Raw genomic sequence first — 21367 nt, forward strand, 5'->3', positions numbered from 1 at the left:
AACAAAAACAAAAGAAACATGTTAACACAGTCCATAATTCACTCAGTCCTATGCAGGAACATCCTGGAAACTGTTTCTGTCTTTGTAGTTGTTGATGATGTTGGGAATGTTGAACATAAGCATGAGAAAAATGCATATGAAGAAAAAAAAGAAAGGTTACACTGGTATGATGCTGAACTGATATAAATAACGGATCAGGAATGAGAATCCAGTGTCGTCTTCAGTCATTGTAAACATGAAATTCATATTTTAGAAGTGCAGCTGGCTGTGCCAGAACTCAAAGCAGGGAACAACACACAGACCAGGTTGGCTGGGACATTACTTACAGAAGGTGCTGTCACTTCATATCCCCTGTTACACTCTCTCTCTCTCTCTCTCTCTGTCTCTCTCTCTCACAGAACTCAAAAAGACACTGCTATCATTGTGAAATTGCTGTCTTGTAAACAAAAGACACTGATTTTGAAGAATGCTCGCAATCTGAGCTCATCAGACCGATTCAACAATGTATATGTCAGGGAGGATTTTTCTGAAACCATGCGACAGAAACGACAAGGACTCAGAAATGTAGCAAAGGACTTGTACAATACTGGTCAGAAACCAAAGTTCAGATTTGATAAACTGATAACGACAGAAGGGGTCTTCACATATGACCTTGAAAAAAAAGAAAGTGAAGGAACTGAAGAGATTTCAGTTTAGTCATGCAGACAGTGGAGGCCATGGTGATGACAAGGAAAGGGGAAGAAAGAACACCAAGATGCGGGTAACTGAGGACGGGAGGTCAGCGGAGGACTGGAGGGCAGCTGAGGACCGGAGGGCAGCGGAGGACTGGCGGGCAGCGAAGGACCGGAGGGCAGCTGAGGACCAGAGGGCAGCGGAGGAGAACTGAGGACCGGGGGGACAGCAGAGAAACGGGGTACAGCCAAGGACCAAAGTACGGACCTGACAAACGAAGCGCTTGTCTGTAATCAGGCGAACTTCCCTCCATTTCAGGGTCGTCGCAGCAATGAAGGCGAACACAGCCCAGTAGCTCAGCGATTCTTACTCCTGACATACCCAGATACCTGAGTACCCAGATACGAAAGGTACGAAACCGAGCTGTTGTCGTGACGTCATGGGTTCGTCACAGGGTGAATGCAACAAGTGACAGCAAGGTTCACAGGACGCACGGAGTCGTAGCACTGCCAATGTGTCGGACAGAAGAAACCCTGTTAACACGCGGAACAGGGCTCGCGCGGAGTCAGTGGCTGGGGGGTCACGAGAAAAGAGAACACAGATACACACACTGCAACAATGGGTCAGGCCAGCGAACGGGGGTCGAAGTCAGCAGCAGAGGGGGGGTAGAGGTGGTGGACAACATCCAGGGGGGAGAGGGAGAAATGTAAGTCTTCCGAAATAGGGGTGTGGCCAAGGTCCTTATGAAATAAAAATATGTACGTGGAATTACAATGGTTGGTTGCAGAAACTTGACATTAAAGATGTGATAAAATCACTTTTGTGCTATGACATTTTCGCGCTGAACGAAACATTTGTTAATTCAGACAAATACTACTACCATGCATTTAAGGACTATGATACATGTGTAGCTAAGGCAGTTAAAATATCATCTAATGCCAGAAACTCTGGTGGGGTTATTGTGTTTGTACGCAAGGTATTTTCAAAGTTAGTGAAAAGAATCAAAGTAAAATATGAACACTTGGTGATTTTGGAAATAAATTGTTACTTAAGTTGGAAAAAAATGTTTTCCTGATTTGTCTATACATCCACCCATATGGCAGTAAATACTGGAATACTGCAGAACATGGATATGGCATAGAAGTTCTGGAACAGTGCATTGTAGATCTGCACGAGCAGGCAAAAGATTTTGATCTGATGATAATAGGAGATCTAAATGCACGGACTGGTTGTGTAAACGCTCTGTCCTCAGGTGACAGCACCGAAAATGACAAGTGGTATTGGTCGTATTATCAGGAGAGAAAATCTGATGACAGAGAAAAGAACGCTTTTGGTAAAGATTTGTTAGAGATGTGTTCCGCATTAGATTGTGTTATTTTGAACGGGTTATGTCATTTTGGTTTTGATGATCCATTAACATTTGTCTCGCCTACAGGTGGAAGTACCATAGATTATGTTATAATGTCCAGAAAGTTGTGTTATGAATTTTGTACGCTCATTGAAGGTTGTTTAATTTATTGACTCACCGCATTTCCCTGTATCGTTTACAATTGCTCAAAGTGAAGACACTGCTTGTACTGAGAAAGTAAATGATATTAAATGGATTAATAGATTTGCTTGGGATCAAACAAAGGAGAACAGTTTCAGAGAAAATCTTTATTCAGACGATTTGCAGACTATGTGTGTACATGCGTTTTCTCTTTTGGATTGCAGTGTAAATGAGGCTTTGGAGCTATTCAGTAATGTATTGTTGAGAGCGAGTGAATGTATGAGGAAGCGTGTGTGTGTTGGGAGTGATCAGCGAGATGCCCCATGGTTTGATGCTGAATGTAAAGATGCAAAACACAAAGCCAGACAATTGTTAACAATGTTAAGACAAACCAAGGATGATAAGCACCGGTCACCCTATGTGAAAGCTCGGAAGGAATATAAGGATTTATGTAAGGTAAAGAAAGTCAACTATAGACGTGATAAAGCCAGACGTCTAGCATCACTGAGCAAAGACAGCAAACAGTTTTGGAAAGAAGCAAAGCAAGTGTCTTGAAGAAGGAAAATAGGAGTATGTAAAGACATTAAAGAAAATGAATGGTTTGAACACTTTTGGAATTTATTTACTCAGAATGAGGTTATCACTTCTGATAACAGAGCCATTAGTGATGTGCAACCAGAGGAATCAAATATATCTGATGAACTAAGTCATGATATTTCAGAACAAGAAGTTGCAGATTCTATTCGGAAATTAAAAAAAGGCAAGGCTTGTGGTGTAGACAGTATTTTGGCAGAAATGTTAAAATCAGCTGATAATATTGCTGTACATTTTTTAACAAAACTGTTTAACATTCTGTTTGATAAGGGCACGTATCCAGATGAATGGGCGAAAGCAATAATTGTTCCAATTTTTAAAAAGGGAGATAGTAGTTCAACAGACAACTATAGGGGCGTGTCTTTGCTCAGTCTTCTTAGCAAATGTTTTACATCAGTGCTAAACGGAAGACTTGTCAAATGGGCTGAAGAAAATGATATGCTAACAGAGTAACAGGCTGGATTCAGGCGTGGTTATGCCACAACATATCATATTTTTACTCTGAACGCGGTTATTGAGAAATCTTTATCAAAGAAGGGAGGCAAGCTTTACGTCTGTTTTGACTCTGTGCAACGTCAGCCTTTGTTTGATATTTTGATTCAGAAAGGTATAAAGGGGAAATTTATGAATGCTATCATTGCTATGTATAAATGTGTTACCTCTTGCGTATGTATTGAAGATAAGTTAACTGAGTTTTTTGATTGTCCCATTGGCTTAAGGCAAGGTTGTATGTTAAGCCCTATATTGTTTTCATTATTTGTTAACAAAATTGCTTCAGCAGTTGAAATCAGTGGTATTCATGGAATTCAGTTTTTGCCTAATTTATTAGAGTTGTTCATTCTTCTGTTCGCAGATGATATTGTACTGCTATCTAACACTGCGATTGGTCTGCTAAATCAAATTAATATTCTGAATAATACATGTAAAACACTCTTCTTGAATGTAAATACTGACAAGACTAAAGTGATGGTTTTTCGAAAAGGTGGCTTTTTGGGAAGATATGAAAAGTGGAGTCTCGATGGAAATGCTCTAGAAGTAGTGAATGAATATAATTATCTAGGGTTTGTTTTTACAACAAAAATGAGTATAAACAAAGGAGTAGGGATTATAGCAGCAAAAGGCAAACATGCATGCATTGACTGTATAAAATATATAACGAAGCTGAATGATATTTCCAAAGGATGTTTTTTCAGAATATTTGATGCTCAGGTACAACCCATTCTTTTGTACGCTTCTGAGATGTGGAGTCTTAACAGACTTGATAATATTGAGAAAGTTCATTCCTTTGCATGTAAACGTTTTTTGAACGTAACACTTAGAGAGTACCAAACAAGTTTGCATACGGCGAATTAGGACGTTATCCACTGTATATAAATAGTGCAACAAGGTGTATCAAGTACTGGTTAAGGTTGCTGAATATGAATGTGCACCGATTACCCAGATAGGCATATTTGATGTTGTTTAACTTAGAAGAAAGGGAAAAAAAATGCTGGGTGTCTTTAGTAAAAAACAACAACTTTATTTAGACTTGGGTTTGGATATGTCTGGTGGCAACAAGGTGTTGGTTGTGAGCAAACATTTTTGTCATTATTTAAGCAAAGAATGAAAGATATATTTATGCAGGAGTGGGACGAGTCAGTAATGTCTAAAGATATATATCATAACTACAGACTGTTTAAAACTGGTTTTCAGTGTGAACAATATTTTGAATATGTGGATAAAAAGTGTTTTAGGGACTGTTTGGTAAAATTACGGCTTGGTTTGCTCCCAATAAATGGATCATTTTTTAGAAGAACATTCAAATGTAATTCAAATTACGCATGTAAACATTGTAATGTAATCGAAGATGAAAACCATTTTATAAACAATTGTGTCCTTTACAGTAACCTGCGGCAAAAACATCTGAACTCTGAAGGTCAATCATATGTTCACTTGATGAAGAACGGTTCTGTTTACAGTATTCGTAAACTATGCATTTATATATTTAATGCCCTGAAGATACGACAGGAATTCTGTGACAACAATGATGAAAGTTAGAATTAATTTACTATGCACGAGAAGCACTTTTGTTCTACAGGTTAAGTTAGTACGTATTTTACATTTTGTTGTGGCTGAGTGATCACCATATTGTGTACTTTTGACCTCTTTCTAGGGGCCGGAGGCCTGGAGATTAAAGTTTTGTTCTTGTTCTTGTTCTTGTTCTCTCTCTCTCTCTCTCTCTCTCTCTCTCTCTCTCTCTCTCTGAAATATTACCAAATTTTTCAATTGTCCCCAAGTGGTTAAACAAGGTTGTCTCCTCAGCCCAATAATCTTTTCATTTCTGATATCTGACGTTGCAGGTTTTGTATGACAGTGGGAGAGACATAGTATCCAGTTACTACCCAGTTCTGATGAAATTTATTGGTGTTTGTTAGCAGATGATATGGTTTTATTGTTGTCAACTCCAGGTGGCCTTCAAAACCAAATCAATAATCAAGAAAAATCTTCAAAGGAAATAGGACTTGCGGTAAATTTCAATAAAACCAAAATAATGATTTCAGGAAAGGGAGCTATGCTTCTTACATCTGGAAGATGAGTACCATTTCATTTTTGTGTGTCCTAAATATAGTCATTTTCTCCAGAAATATATTTCAGAGTTCATAAATGTTTATGACAATACCTTTTTTCATAATCTACAAAAGCCATGTGTTACCTCCCAGAGATATTGCTGTGTACACTAATTATGCTTCATAATACAGAGATGAATTTTTACAGTTAATAAATTGGAATGTTTATAAACATGTTGTGCATGGACATGATATTTATTTACCGACCCTTTGTATTCATCCAGTTATCGATTACTCTTTACAATGCATTTTTTTTGTTTGAACAAGCGAAATATATATTCTTTCTACATGTTGGATTGTCCCATGGTATCTCCCCACCCCTTTTATGTATGGTCCAATGGCCTTCACAATGAAACCTTTCTCAGTGTTTGTGTCTCTCTGTCTCTCTTTTTCTGTCTTGCTCTCTCTCATATGTAACATCCCCAAGGAATGTCTGGCCCAGAATCTTTAGCCCAGTCAATATCAAACACACTGATGTAAAAATAGGCTAAAACACCATGCCAGCTGCCCCTCCACCTCCCCACTCCACTTGTGTCCTGTTTTGATCTGCACACTGTTATCTGATACCTCCCCCACCTGTCTCGGCCTGTCTTCACTTTTGACTGCCCCACACTATCTTCGAATCACTCAACAAGCAATGTTGAACTTTGTCCTGCTCTCTAGGTCAAGAGCAGGAACAACTTTGTCCTGCTCTCTAGGTCAAGAGCAGGAACTTCAGGCTTATGTTCCTCAGCTTTCTGTTTCAAAGAACAATCAGATTGTAGTTCATCTTTGTCTTCAAGCGTTAATTCTAATTTTCATCGAGTAGCACACCGATGTGTCATGGCATTGAGTTTTGCTGCCTTTCGGCTTGGACCAGGTGTCGCCAGTTTGCTTACTCACATAGATAATGAGTTGTTGATATGCTCCAGTCAGGCAGTAAAATCACTTGAAAAAACACACTTCTCAGTGATATAGGGGGTTTCCAAGTCACTATTAGAGTCAGAGGAAGCTTGGCAAATCAAAAGCTACCAATGTAATTTTTCCTAAACTGTAAGAACATATGCAAGATATATGTTGCTGCCATTCAGGAATGGTTTACGTGGCAGTGGAAGGGGTGGAATGGCTTACTTGGAAGTCTAAAGGTTCAAATAAATATGCAAAAAACCACCTTGAGAACCTTTGTGGTTGACAAGGTGTCAAGTCAACAACTTACCAACAAACACACTCTTCAGTTGATGCATGGATTCTGGGTATCCTAAATTCTCATTCAGACATTGCTCACCTACAAGTGTGGAGGTTGTTGGGGCAGTGCCATATTGACATTTACCAATTGAGTGCCTATGATACATCAGCTGACGTCCTGCAAAAAGTGTTGCCATAGTGCCTATAAGATGTCCACTGATGTCCTGCATATGTTCCGATTTTTCCTTCATTGGAGTTTGGTTCGATTCACAATGGTTGGTTTGATGTGTGTGGATTATAAAGATACTATTTAAATGAACATACATCAGGTAGAAGACCCCTTTCTACTCGCTAATGATTTGCTAACTGACCATGTGATATGCACGTGGAAAAGGGAGTTGAATCAGCCCTTTCACTCCTGAATCATATACACATTAGATTGTCTCAGTACATTGAAAGTTATGATTTGAATACAGAAACTCAACACTCAACAATGCACACTTCACGCATTAGTTATCCAACACCAGCAGTCCCCGAGAAGTACAAACAGGCGAGTTAATCACAGATGTTCACTATAAACCAGCAGTATCAGCACAAATTCACAAGTCATAAAAGATTTTCCAACACCAGCAGTCCCAGGGAAGCACAAACAGGACCTTCCCAAAAAACTTATTTTTTTTTTAGTATGTTCCTTATGTAATACATTTTATTATGCTGATGATGTCTTTCTTTTTTCTTTTTTCATTACAACAAGTTACATATGAGTACATGGTATATCAACATAAGATTGCATTAAATGTGATATGCGCATGGAAAAGGGAGTTGAATCATATTTTTGTACCAAAAATGGCATTGTGTCCAGTAAAGGACGTGGTCACAGTCAGCAGATTTACACAATTCTGAAAGCTGTGCTTGTGATTATGGACTGCTATTGCGATGGAGAAGGATCTCTCTTTTCTGATGATTGGTTTGAACACTGTAAAGAATGAGGGGCTTATTCTAGTTAAGTATAGTCATTAACAGCAAGTCATGTTCATATGCAGCCCTTTCACTCCTGAATCATATACACATTAGATTGTCTTAGTACATTGAAAGTTATGATTTGAATACAGAAACTCAACACTCAACAATGCACACTTCACACATTAGTTATCCAACACCAGCAGTCCCCGAGAAGTACAAACAGGCGAGTTAATCACAGATGTTCACTATAAACCAGCAGTATCAGCACAAATTCAAAAGTCATAAAAGATTTTCCAACACCAGCAGTCCAAGGGAAGCACAAACAGGACCTCCCCCAAAACCCTTATTTTTATTAGTCTGTTCCTTATGTAATATATTTTATTACGCTGATGATGTCTTTTTTTTTTTTTTCATTACAACAAGTTGTATAAAGTACATAGTATATCAACATAAGATTGCATTAAATAATCAAAGGAGAAACACCCATAAAACATTGCAATAAAGACAATACCAACATTTGCATTCCTGACAAACACGAAGTTGATTGACAATGACAGTGATGAAACTGAGCCCATTTGATGGTAATTCAGTTCGTCTATCCAATCAGACAACGTTTTTTGAACAAGTGGCTGTGACTGACAGAATACATACAGTGAGCATTGGAAGACGGGGAGGAGAGGGAAAGTAGTGATGTAAGACAATAGGTCGAATGCCAACCAGAGGTTATGAAGGGGGTGTGGTAGTTGGACACCAGTGTACTCACATTTCAATGCAGACTGCAGGAAATGGACAACTGCCAGTGCTCCACAATTTTCACAAAACACAGGGTTGAACCTGCACTGGACAAGAAACACATGCATTTTGTTTTTAACGCCTTTTGTCACTGAATCAGATGGTTTTGTTTGAACAGGTGACAAGCTGGATGCACAACAGACACTTTAATCGGCCCATGTGCAACTTGGAGGGAGTGAATGTAATCAAAGAACTTCACCCTCTCACTCGCTAAAGCTCTTAGCTGTCAAAAAGCTTGCCAGCTCTGTCGCTGGGACCGGATTGACCTTTTACATTGACCAAACCACCGTTCTCATTGTTGGGACAGTGATTCACTTTCATGTTTACACGAGCTGTGATTTGTTTTTATAATATTATAGCCAGTTTTAATTTCTTCTACAGGTATAATCTGATAATAGGCATGCTATTTCTGGCTGTATTTTGTTTCTTTTCTTTATGGATGTCATTATGTAGAGGTAGAAATAGACCTTTTTGTTGCACAAAAATTATTTTCTTGACTTTAAATGCCTGAACAGTTATGTACAATCAACCTAATTGGGGGAAAAAACAGATGCAGAATCTACATTCATTTTCCTTCACAAAATGTGTACTTTCTTTCTGTATCTCCTAAAGTTTTTGTACTTGATTTTTTTTATATTTTATACTTATTACCCCCGAATCCTCGAAGTTCCCTGGCAAGGGGAGAGCACTTTTTTTTTTAAACAAAATTCTCTGGTACTCAGCTGGTTAAGGTGCTTCCAGAGGATGATGGAAAGTTCAAAATTTTTGCCCAAAGTGACTGAATGGAGGAAACAGTTGTTTTTTTGCTGTTTTTCGTTTTTTGCTGCCCCGTCATCTGCACCGTTTCAGTGGCATTACTCCCATACCGCTCATTCCGAGTCCCCCGTACATGGGCACACCCGGGTTCGTCCATCACAGTCCCAGCATCAGCAGTCTGCAGGGAGCCATCAATGTTAGGTTGCCATAGTAAATAGTTGGTTTGGTAGATGTGTCAAGGAGTGTCAGGACAGTGCTTTCCATTTTGAACTGGCAAGCACCAATCCTTGTCTGGAGATTATGAAACTTAATTCCATGTACAGCAGTAATCAAGATATAGTGTGCAGACACAGTAGCTGCGAGGACCTTTAATCCTTTAGGTGTGAGGTTTAGGTGACCATGATTTTAAGGACTCATTTCTTAGAAAATGTCAGTAGCATCAGCCAGGTGTAACTTTTTTTTATTTTTTATCTTGAGATAGGGTATGTAATATCTATATGTCATATTAACAGATAATGGATAATTATGACTATATTAAGAAATGACGGTTGTGCTGTTGCTGATGGTTGAAATGGATTGCAGGCCAGCAAAGCTTGTCAGCGACGATGCCAGATGGTAGTGGAAGGCCTTGAAGAGCATGTGGATCCCTTTGATCTGGACGTCTTTTCTCCCTACATTCAAACAAACCTCATGAAAGCCACTCAGCGCAGTGCAGTGAGTTATATTTATTTTCATTACGCATGTTTGATTTTGTGTTGAGGACTGGCAATACATTCTAATAAGTAATGTGATCATTGATATTCTTTTATTGTCTGTTACAGTGTGAGATTGGCTGCCAGGAATGCTGCTGAATTGTTTTTTGTGTTTTCTGTTTTGATATTTGGAGAAAAGTATTGTGCAGAACTGGTGAAGTTTGTAAGACCTATCAGTATAGAGAAAAACAGTTGGTTTACAACTGTTTCTCAGTGCTCATTTTGGTGCATTCCTCTTGGAATTTGTATTCTGCGTGAATTGGAGAATGCTTACATTAGCATTAAATTCATCTCTGATTCTCAGAGCTTTCTGACAGTCCTATATGAAGACTTCTAACTCTTGCTACCTGCTTTGATCTTGTTAAAAGCAAAGACTTCTCATATACTGCACTTTGTCAAACATGCAGACAAGGCATATCAGTTTGCTTTGTGCTGGCCAAATTTTGGGGCTTACTCAATACAAAGATGCCTTTGCCAAACCCAGGGTCTGCTCATCCTGTCAGGGCAATACCCAGCCCTACGTGCTGAATAGTCATTCCATAGCCAGTGGTTCTACTTAAGTCTGTTACCTTTTTGTTCTGTTCTTGCCACAACATAAAGCATTTAGAAAGTGATTTTTTACTTGCTTGCATCATGTGGATTTCTGTGATGATAATTGTTTCAGTGCTGATACCTTTTTCATTGTTTGTTTCAGTTTTTGATATTTGATCCAATCTTTTTTTTTATCTTGGAATCTTTACTTTTTTCTCCTCCCTCAGCACTGGGTTTTTTGTTGTGTTTTGTTTGGTTTGTGTGTGTGTGTGTGTGTGTGTGTTTTAAGCTGTCCTTTCTTTTGGGCTTGAAGCACGTAGTTGTTTTGCCTCATATTCCACCCTGCAATGGCTGAACTTGGAGACCTAGCCTGATGTCTTTGTGTTCTCCAGTTCTACACCCTTGAAGATGTGTCTCTTGAGACAGATTGTTGGTGAGGGCTCAACCCTAAGATTGGTCTGGAAGGGGATCGAGGGGAATCAAGGTCATGCCTCAGCCACCACTCCCCTAACCACCCCAAGAATTTCCAGTTTGGGTGGGGGCGATATCCCTTCTATGGCCAGTGTTTGGAGGTGGGGGCAGCACATTTCCTCTTAGGGGTATTTGGTAACTGCCCTATATTTACAGCATTGCACTGAAAATGCTGTGTGGTAGCAAGGCTCTCTCCACTGAGGGAACTGGGAAAGCCATGGCACCTGTAGATCTATGGAGGTGAGGTTTATGCTTTCTAGCCCCCTCCCATGGGACCTCTGGTCTGGGAGTAGTTCCTGCGGGAGGGTACGGCTAGTGAGATGTTAGGCACATGACCTGACTATCCAGCCTCTCTCCCCAGAACCCTTGTTTGGTCTAAAGATGGAGAGGGGTAGGTCTTTGCAGTTCCTGTGTGAGATTCACACCTCCAGGATGCTGGATCAGTGCTCTCAGTTCAAGTTCACAGACCATGAGAAATGCTATCTCTCCCCAGGTCATTCATTTGACTTCTTAGGGATGATTTGACATGCTGTCCATGACACTCTCCAACACAGGATCACTTTGATCAGTTAGCAGGTCTTCTCCTGTGCTTGAGTCATTCCTCCAATTCAACAGTGAGAACTCGCACTTCTCTCATGGGCATGAGGAAGTTGCTGGCACCCATCATCCCTCTGGGCAGGTTCTCACACGCCTACTTCAGAGGGAGCTGAGACTCCACTGGTCACAGATGACACAGCCTTGGTACATACAGATCGACACAGCCTTGATACATACAGATCTATCTGAACAAGTGGTTTGTTCAGACAACATCTGCATGGCTGTTATCATCGCTTCTGGCCCAGAGGGTCCCCTTAGCACCACCCCCACCCCCAACCCACCCCTTACTCTTCAGGTGGCTCCCTTCACAGATGCATCTATTGTGGGTAGGGGAGCTCACATGGACATACTCCATGTGGCAGGAACTTGGTCCTTGGAGGACTGCGTTTGGCACATCAACATCTTTTAACTCTTTCATTCCTATTTTCTGTGAACCATTACTTCCCCTTGTTCCTAGATTCCTTTTACGCATGCATACCCTTCATTCCTGGATTTAGAGAAGAGAAAGAAAGTACAAAGCAGGGTACTTATTTCGGAGACCTACAGTAACACAGTTCATTACAGTATACTTAGATTGTCATACACCGTTATGTACAGAATTGATGTGAGAAGGTGTCTGTGACCATGTTGACACTATACGGTGACATCTCTGGTGACACTCAGGTGTAAAACAGGTGAGTTTAGGGTAAAACACAACACATGCAAGTACATACCACACGCAGGACAGTGTTTTGCTTGCACAGTGTTCACATCATGCAAATACTCACTGAATATGCCTCACATGTATCCCAGTGCCACACTGCTGGTCATATCCACAGAAAACTGTCATAATTGTCACTGCAGTTGTCCCTACCACATCGATGATTTGAAGTTTGTTTGCTGTCTAGAAGAGAATGTCTTTCACTACACAAGCAGCTAATGAGCCAGAATCAGAGCATTATTTACACAGTTCTGTGCACTTACACTATTCACAAACAAAACATTCTCTATATACACTTGTCATTGTCACAATCACCATATCACATCACACAGAGGTGACACGCGTGTGGTACACCTTGAAGTAGTCGCACTGGTTGCTGCATAAATACACACCACACTTTTCACATTTGATTGTTGTCTTGCATTTTTTGAATTGGTTGTTGGAATAGCTGACACCAGGGTGTGTGTTGTTGTACTCGTTGTGTTGTGCTGTGCACACTACACAGGTATGGTTGTCACCTTCTCCGTGAACAGGCCAGTGATCTGTGCAGTCCAGACGGGGGGTCTCCTGCACTGGTTTCTATTTTGGGTCAGCCAGGATGGGAGTTTTTGACAAAATAATTGACGATCAGTTGGTGGGCCAGGTCCAGCTTGAAGGAGAGCAGGTCTCACTTGCTTTGTCCCTGTGGTCTGTGGTCTGTCACCTCCCCCTCAATGACAAAATGCGTTGTATATTGCTGTCTCCATCAGCTTTGTTTCCACCCGTCGATACCACTTCATGGAAATCTTTGACTTGTTTTGACGGGTGTTCTGGTCCAGTCTGTCCACACCATTCATGTTGATGGCGTAGGCAGCCACTGATGGGGGGCAAGGAAACTCAGCGACGGTCCCGTCTTTCTGGCGTTGTCTGGCAGTGGCACCTGAGTTGTCATGAGGTGGGTGTGCTGTGGAAAGGTAGTACACCATTCTGATGTCTTTCCATGATGTTGCTATCATGTCACCACACTGTTGCCATTCAGAAGTGCCTTGAGGAATCCGACGTGTTTCTGCCTTGGTCTTGACCAGATCACTTGGGTAGCCAAGACGGTTGGGTCGCATTGTGCCGCACAGGTATGTCCCCTTGCCCAACAGGTACTTTGCCAATACAGGTAAATTTGTAAAAATTGTCTGTGAAGACAACGTGGCCAAAGTCATGAATTGGTTTGGTCAAACCAATCACAACACAAGCACTGACCCCCATCAGTTTATTGACTTGCTGGCCGTGTTTACCTGTGTACACCTTCATGTTGTAGCAGTACCCACAGTTTGATAACAAACTTCACAGGTTTGTCCCTCATGTATTGTTTGAAGCCTAAACGGCCCTTGAATGGCACCATCACTTCATCAACTGTCACATTTTGGTAAGGAACAAACTCATGACTTTGTCCAGAATGAAACAAAGTTTGTGGAGTTTGTCACTTCGATCAGCAGGTGAGGTAGGATCCACAAAATACACGTATCTCTGAATCTGAAAGAATCGGTCATGACTCATCACACTGCCAAACGGAGTATGGAGAAGAAAGTTTTTTGCACTTGTGCTCCAATAGTGTGTGTCTCTGTCAAGTTGCATAATGTCTTTCATTATCAGCAGTCCGTAATAAACCTTGATTTCCTCCAATATAATGGGTTTCCACTCACCTTTGTTTTTTTCTGGCTCCTCAGTCTGTTTCTTAGTGGCATTGTTGTTCATGAAGTTGACTATAGAACGAAACACTTCATCGGAATAAAACAACTGAATCTGTTTCTTAGTGGCATTGTTGTTCATGAAGTTGACTATAGAACGAAACACTTCATCGGAATAAAACAACAAAGTAATCCAGTGCCGTCATCGATGTATCCAGCACGTGAACAGGTCCTGATCGCCAATTGAATGACTCAAACCGTGGCCGCGTGTAAAACGAAGGCAGGTTTTCATCATCCAGCTCCTCTCCACTTTCGTCACCCGTGATTTGTGCTTCTATTGCAGCAGCAAACTGTGCTCTCTCCTCTTCATTTAGTTGCAGCAGATGGAAATCATCATCTGGTAAAGCATTGTAAAATTCATCATCAGAAAACTGGTCTGAATCCGAATTTTCTACACCTTCCATCTTCTGTGTTCGTGTGTTCACTCAGAAATGCCAGTCTGCAGTTGCACACCAGCAGGAATGAAGCAGTGGCCACTTTCCCACGGCCCAGGGAGGGAGAGGGGGGTGTCTGGCATCCATTCCATTCATAAACACTGCCCCACAAGTGCCCCAGGCAAGGATAGATCACGCGCACTGATGACGTGACTTGCGCGAATTTAAAAGCGGTTACCACGAGAACCGATTTTCCAGGGGGCAGGAAGGAAAGGAGGAATTCTCTGCTGCACAGTTTACCAGCCTCCAGGAATGAAGGGTATGATTCTAGCAAACCGGAAAACCATGCTGCTGGAATGAAAGAGTTTACTCAAATTGGTTCACCATGCTTTTCTCTTTTTCTTAGAGGAGGCCTCCAGCAAGACCATCTGATTGTTCACGGACAACATGACAATGGCATTTTATGTGAACAAAGTGGGCAATGCTCTCAGTGAACAAACTTAGGCCCCCTTCCGCTGACTTTTTGGCCGGGTCCTGAAGTGTACTTCAGACAGAGTGGACCCTTGACAAGGTCATCCTTTGGGGGTGTGGGAACAGTGGTTTTGACCGTTCGTAGACCTCTTTGACATGAGGTTCAACAAAAGACTTGTATCTCAAGGTATCAGCCCTGGAAGCCTGGATAGTAGATGCTTTCTCTCTTGAATAGAGCAGTTATTTATACTTACAGTCCTGCCCAAAATGGCTCAGACAGGCAGGTTGGAATGCCCACACACCTGGGTTGCTAGCCTTACCATGGTACCCAGACCTACTGGCTCTCAAGGTCCTTGTCTGGAACTCAAGGCAAACCAGATCTGCTGATATAGTCATGAGTCTGAGTTGCCTCCATCAGATTTGAAGCTTTCTACCCTTCGGTCAGCATCTGTTTTCATGTCAATCTCCATCAACCATGGGAGGTATCTCCTCAGACTAAAGATAATGGTGTTTGGTTCAGTAGGGTCGGGGACAGAGTTGTAGGATTTCCTTTGGTGCAAAGGGCTGGAGGAGTGTGTGGAACACAAAGTCCTGCTTACTGACCCTTACGGCACGCAGCTCTCAAACTTTCTTGCTCACTGCTCCACATGGCTAGTGTGGTTTGATGGTACAGATTGATCATTCGCACCACTGTCAATAAGTTTGGAGATCCTTTGAAGTGGACTTCATTCTCAGAGAGGGGTATCTTCACTCAAGGAACCCCAGGAGAGTTCCCTTGCGGGACTTGTTCCTAATTCTAGTTTTATTCCCTTTTGGTGTGCTCAACCTCAGAAGTACTTTTCTCATTTGCTGGCCACTGGCTGATGTAGAGCTGAGATGCATGCTCTGGGCGGATCACCTCAGCACATGACCTTCCACATGGACAGTTCCATCACACTCCATTTAATTCCAGTTCTTAGCTAAGAAACAAGATCCAGAGGTGCATTTACCCACTTTGAGGATCAGACCCATTTCTGACACCTTATCCAAGGAGGATGAAGATCAGCACCCAGGTCAGTCATGTGTCTTAATTACTACTGGGATTAACTTTGCAGCAGACTTTCCTCTTAGAGGTCTTCTCATTTCAATCAATAAGAACTACAAGGAAGACATTGCTGCTGGCACGATTTGTTGTTGGGGTTTCTCATTCTGAAAGTCAAATCTCAGGTCCAGAGCTATTAGCTGCTTGAATCTGATAGCACATAGAGTGCGGGTCATCGCTACTTCGGCAGCCTTTCAGCACTTTGGCATGTTTTGGAGTCAGCCATCTGGTGTTTGGAGGATCCCTTCATCAACATCTATTTCATGAAATTCCGAATGACCAGGGGTGATAGTTCCAAGGAGATTTCATTTGTCATGGCCAACACATGTATTATTACTGTTACTAAGGCTCCCCATATAAAACCAGTAAGACTTTGGCCTCCTCCTTTTGCTTTGAATTCTGCATCAGTTTGACATGGCACAGTATGTACAACAAAAACGGGAGTATGTATATACTCCCTGTTTGGTTAAATAAACTTACCATGTTAACCCCTAGGCTGCCTATATGATGAGATAACTCGTCATCACAAGCATGTATGCTTCGCTGCCACAATGACGAGATAACTCATCATCGAAATATTCTGACTTTCCCCTGGTTTGCATTCAGTTCGTTGACAAAAATACTGGTCGCTTTAGCTTGGGGAATCTTTCTAGATTCTGTTCATAGCTAGAAACACCATCTACGTTATGAGGCAGTCCTTGATTTGAACGTTTTGGTTGAGTTACTGACCGCAGTGTTTGCCTGACTCCTCTTCTCACTCGCTGAACAAAATGTTGGACTGATGCCGTGCTCAAGACATGCGATAGTGGTGAACTAAACAACCAAGATTGCTTTTTTTAGCTCATGCTCAGAAAGAATTGAAGCATAAATTTGAAGGAGAAGACAATGATGAACATTTATAGGATGATTTGATAGAAAACAAGAGAGGCAAGGCCTTCAAGACTCACTTGTGATACACTTTAAAAAAAAAAATCTAATCGTTAAAATGTTCTGTATTTGTCATTATAAAGCTTCGGGTTAAAAATAAAAATAAAAAGAAGAAAAAAAAGTCCTAACCAGATTCGAATCCCGCGTGTTCGGGTGAGCAGAAACTGTCTTACCCATTACACTATCGTGGCTCCTTAACTGACGTTCTAAAATTTAATATTTGAACATACTTTTTTAAAGGGTGATAAATCAATTGTGGTATTCGCAGTGAGAACGCTGTTTAAATCATATTATTCTGGTGTATCTTGGACATTCAAAAAATCTTTAAGGGCAATAAAAAATTCTTTTTAAGTCCGCGATAAAGGAGACGTGGCTATCCCGCAATCACACTGCAACATTTAGCCGTTTTCTCTGGATCTAGATAGATGTACAAGTTTAGTTACACCCGCCGGGAATGTAGTACAACACTGTCGATTCAATTTCTCTTTTATGTTCATTCTAGTTTTATAGTTTTAAAATTGATATGAAAATGTAGTATTTTGTTAAACTAATAACATGTAGAGCCAAGTACAAGTACTTCTAAATGTCATATGAAGTGAAAAGGACTTCATTTTGAGAAAAGTCAAGACTGGAAATTTTTTCGTTTCATCAATTCAAGGGTATTAACTCGCGTGGTTTACAATTTTTAACTGTGAATTCCAACTGATTCTGTGGATATTTTTATGGCAGTTTGGGGCATAATCCAGTAAGTGATGAGGCATTCACAAATCTTTCTCTGAATAAATATTTAACGGTCTCCTTCTCCAACTTTCCATCACATGTCATCATGTATTGTCCATTGAATATAGGATTGAACGGGCAGGTCAACAACTTGAAACAAAATGGCGTCGTTCGCATTCATGAAGAATATGAGCACACGCTTTGAATGTGTATAAATGTCTGTACGCAATTGATTTTTGCCCATGACCTTCAAGGCTCAGCTAATAGATCTATAAAGTCCACTCATATTGATTTTAATATTTTCCATTGATTTTAATATTTTCCGAAAAAGACCACTTGGACGAATGAACATAGTGAAAGCCCTGTACACTGAGAGTAAAACACACAAGCTTTTTATGTATTGAGTATAATTTCAAAATGTAATGTTTAAGATGAGAAAGATAAGTTTAAAGCAAATTAAGTCCCCTAGCATTAATTACAGATTAATTTCCCTTTTTTACTATCCGCACCAAAACTTTTGCAAAATAAATAAAACTTCCATGCTTAGCAAAAGAAGTTCCTGTTTGAACAAAAAATGATAATAATGACTGCTCTTGTTGTTGTGTCAGAATATCAGATCAAAGTGCCAAGTTTAGAGAATAAAAAATATATAAATATAACAGTAAATGCAGTTTGCATATAATACGGGTTTGTTTTTTTTTAAATTTTTGTGCCCATCCCAGATGTGCAATATTGTTTCAAACAAGATGACTGGAAAGAACTGAATTTTTGCTATTTTTATGCGTAATTTGGTGTCAGCTGACAAAGTATTTGCAGAGAAAATGTCAGTGTTAAAGTTTACCACGGACACACAGACACACACACACACACACAGACAACCGAACACCAGGTTAAAACATAGACTCAACTTTGTTTACACAAGTGAGTCAAAAATGGGAAAACATCATTTGTTTTATATTCTTTATTCATTTACCTTTCAGAAAATATATACTTGTATGGGTCTTTCTCCAACAACAGTGAGCACATAAGACATCCACTGATGTCCTGCATATGTTCTGATTTTTCCTTCTTTGGAGTTTGGTTCAGTTCACATAAACAGACTCTGAACAGTTAGTTTGATGTGTCTGGATTATAAAAATACTATTTTAATGAACATTCATCAGGTAGAAGACCCCTTTCTGCTCGATAATAATTTGCTATCTGACCACGTGATATGCGCATGGTAAAGGGGGTTGCATCATGTGCATGAAAAGTCATTGAAAACTGTGCCCAGTAAAGCAAATCTGCTTGTGGTTATGGACAGCTTTCGTGATGGAGAAGGATCTCTCTTGTCTGATGATTGGTTTGAAAACGAAGGTGATTGACAACGACAGTGACAAAACTGACAGCCCATTTGATGGTAATTCAGTCCATCTGTCCAATGAGACAGCTCAGTATACACTGACCGCACTGGTTCTGGCGGTAAAAATGGTTCTCTCTTCAAAACAAAAGAGATTCATGATCTTTTCCGACTCCTTGTCAGCCCTGGAGGTGATCGCCTGCGGGAATATCACTCATCCCAAACTGCTGGAATTTTATGAAGCTTTTACTCTCACAACGAAGAAAGGATACGAGGTTGTGTTGGCCTGGGTTCCCGGACATGTTGACATTCGTGGTAACGAAAGGGCAGACCTGCTGGCCAAGAACGCTGTAAAGAAAGAATTATCCAGATCCTTTGTACCATACACAGACATGAGGCAGAAGGTGAACACTTATGTTAAGGATCTTTGGCAAGAGGAGTGGACACCCAGACGGACAACAAGCTCTTTCAGATCCGTCCAGACCTAAAAGAAACCCTCCCTTCAGGTGGTGAAGAACAGAAAGGAGGAGTCTGTTCTGTGCAAACTGCATGCGGGGCACACTTTTTTTTACTCATTCTTACTTGTTGAAGGGGGAAGAGACCCCTCGATGTATTCCCTGTGATGAGCCTCTCACCGTGAAACACGTGCTCCTTGACTGTTGGGATCTGCATGACGTTAGACACAGACATTACACGGCGGTTTCTTTAAAGACCTTGTTTCGTGATGTCCCTCCGTGGGCGCTGTGGACTTCTTAAAAGAAGTGAATATTTTTAACCAGATTTGAAGGTTTTAAACTATGGAAGTTTTTTTAAAACTTTGAGCGGAAAGTTTGAAGTGGTGACTCATTTTAATTGTTTGTTTGTTTTTTACCCTTGTAGTAGTTATTAACACGGCGATAGCCTTGAGATGGCCTTAGTGGTCGGCGAGGCTCTAAGCACCATAATTTCATTTTCATTTCATTTCATTTCAGCATTTTTTAACAAGTGGCTATGACTGACAAAATAGGAGCAGCGAGCGTTGGAAGAAGGAGAGGAGAGGGAGAGGAGTGATGTAAGATAATAGGTTGAATGTCAGCCAGAGTTCATGAAGGGGGCGTGGCTTTTAGGAATGAGTGTGGTCACATTTCAATGCAGACTGTATTATCAACAACCACCAATGCTCCATGATTTTCACAAAACGCAGGGTGGAACCTGCACTGGACGTGAAACACATGCTTGTTTTTCATGCTTTTTTTTTCGCTGAATCGGATGGTTGACTTGTTTGAAGAGGTGGCAAGCCAGATGCACAGCAGACACTTTAATCGGCCCATGTGCAACTTGAAAGGAGTGAATGTCATCAAAGAACTTCACCCTCTCACTCCTGAACGCTCTTAGCTGTCAAAAAGCTTGCCAGTTCAGTTTCTGAGACGGTGATTGACCTTTTACGTTGACTTTACCCACCTTTGTCATTATTGGGACAGTGATTTACTTACCGTAAAGTTCGGTCTATTGAGCGCACTGGAATATAAGCCGCACCCACTAAATTTTGGAAAAAAAATTGAACTTTATACATACATAAGCCGCACTGGCTTATAAGCCGCACTTATTTCTGGTACCGGAACACATACTGATACTACAGAAAAGCTGTCAATACTGTAGGTTATGAAATAAACACAAGCGGGAACAACACAAAGAAAAACAAGCGAAAATACTGCTAGTGCCACACAAAAAAAAAAAAATAAACATGTCATCCTGCTCACTGAATCCACTGAAATCTTTTTCTTCAGCGTCCGAGTTAAAGAGAACCAGCACAGCTTCCTCCGCCATCTTGTCACTGACTTCAGCCTCGCTTTCACATCATGAACATGAAGGTGGAGGTCGCTGCTGGTTCGTCACTTGCACTGTCGTCTGCTAGGTCGATCGCCTTCAATTTGAAGGCTGCATCATAGGCATAATGTCGCTTTTTCGGCATGATGAGGGTGTAAGCTTGAGCAGAGTAGAACTGAATGCTGATCTGAAGGCTTTAATGTGTGCGGATTTGATTTATAAAACGTGAACAGTTAGCACACTATCCTGAAGCTCATCCAAAAATTCATGGACAGAAATCATAATTTTGGTGATTTGAAGGGCAGCTAAGAATAGGCGAGAATGTGACACTCCTGGGATCGTTGAAATCCTCAAATAAGCCGCATCATTGTATAAGCCGCAGAGGTTGAAGCTGGAGTAAAAAGTCGCGGCATATAGACCGAACTTTACCGTACATGTCTGCACAAGCTGTGATTTGTTTTTATAAACTTATAGCCAGTTTTAATTTCTTTTACAGGTATAATCTGACAATAGCATTCTGTTTCTAGCTGTATTTTGTTTCTTTTCTTTATGGATGTTATTATGTAGAGGTGGAAATAGACTTTTTTGTTGCACAAAAATGATTATCTTGACTTTACATGCCTGAACAGTTATCTACAATCAACCTAATTGGGTAAAAGAGCCCAGAAGCAGAATCTACATTCATTTTCCTTAAGAAACGTTTACATTCTTTCTGTATCACCCATAGCTTTTGTGCTAGAATTTTTTTGTGAATTATTACACCCGAATCCTCAAAATTCCCTGGCAAGGGGAGAGCACTCTTTTACAAAACTCTCTGGCACTGAACTGGTTAAATCTTATT

At 40.8% G+C, this 21367-nt stretch overlaps 1 protein-coding gene across 2 annotated transcripts in view; it reads left to right on the forward strand.

Annotated features, from left to right (window-relative positions):
• LOC143282024 (conserved oligomeric Golgi complex subunit 1-like) overlaps positions 1-21367 on the forward strand; it is a 324386-nt gene that overhangs the window by 261755 nt on the left and 41264 nt on the right. For both annotated transcript variants that reach the window (XM_076587450.1, XM_076587449.1), the window contains exon 26: positions 9619-9750. In XM_076587450.1, the coding sequence (XP_076443565.1) occupies positions 9619-9750 (132 nt within the window). The remainder of the gene's footprint in view (positions 1-9618; positions 9751-21367) is intronic.

The sequence above is a fragment of the Babylonia areolata genome, chromosome 5 (genome assembly GCF_041734735.1).
Source record: "Babylonia areolata isolate BAREFJ2019XMU chromosome 5, ASM4173473v1, whole genome shotgun sequence".
NCBI lineage: Eukaryota > Metazoa > Mollusca > Gastropoda > Neogastropoda > Buccinidae > Babylonia > Babylonia areolata.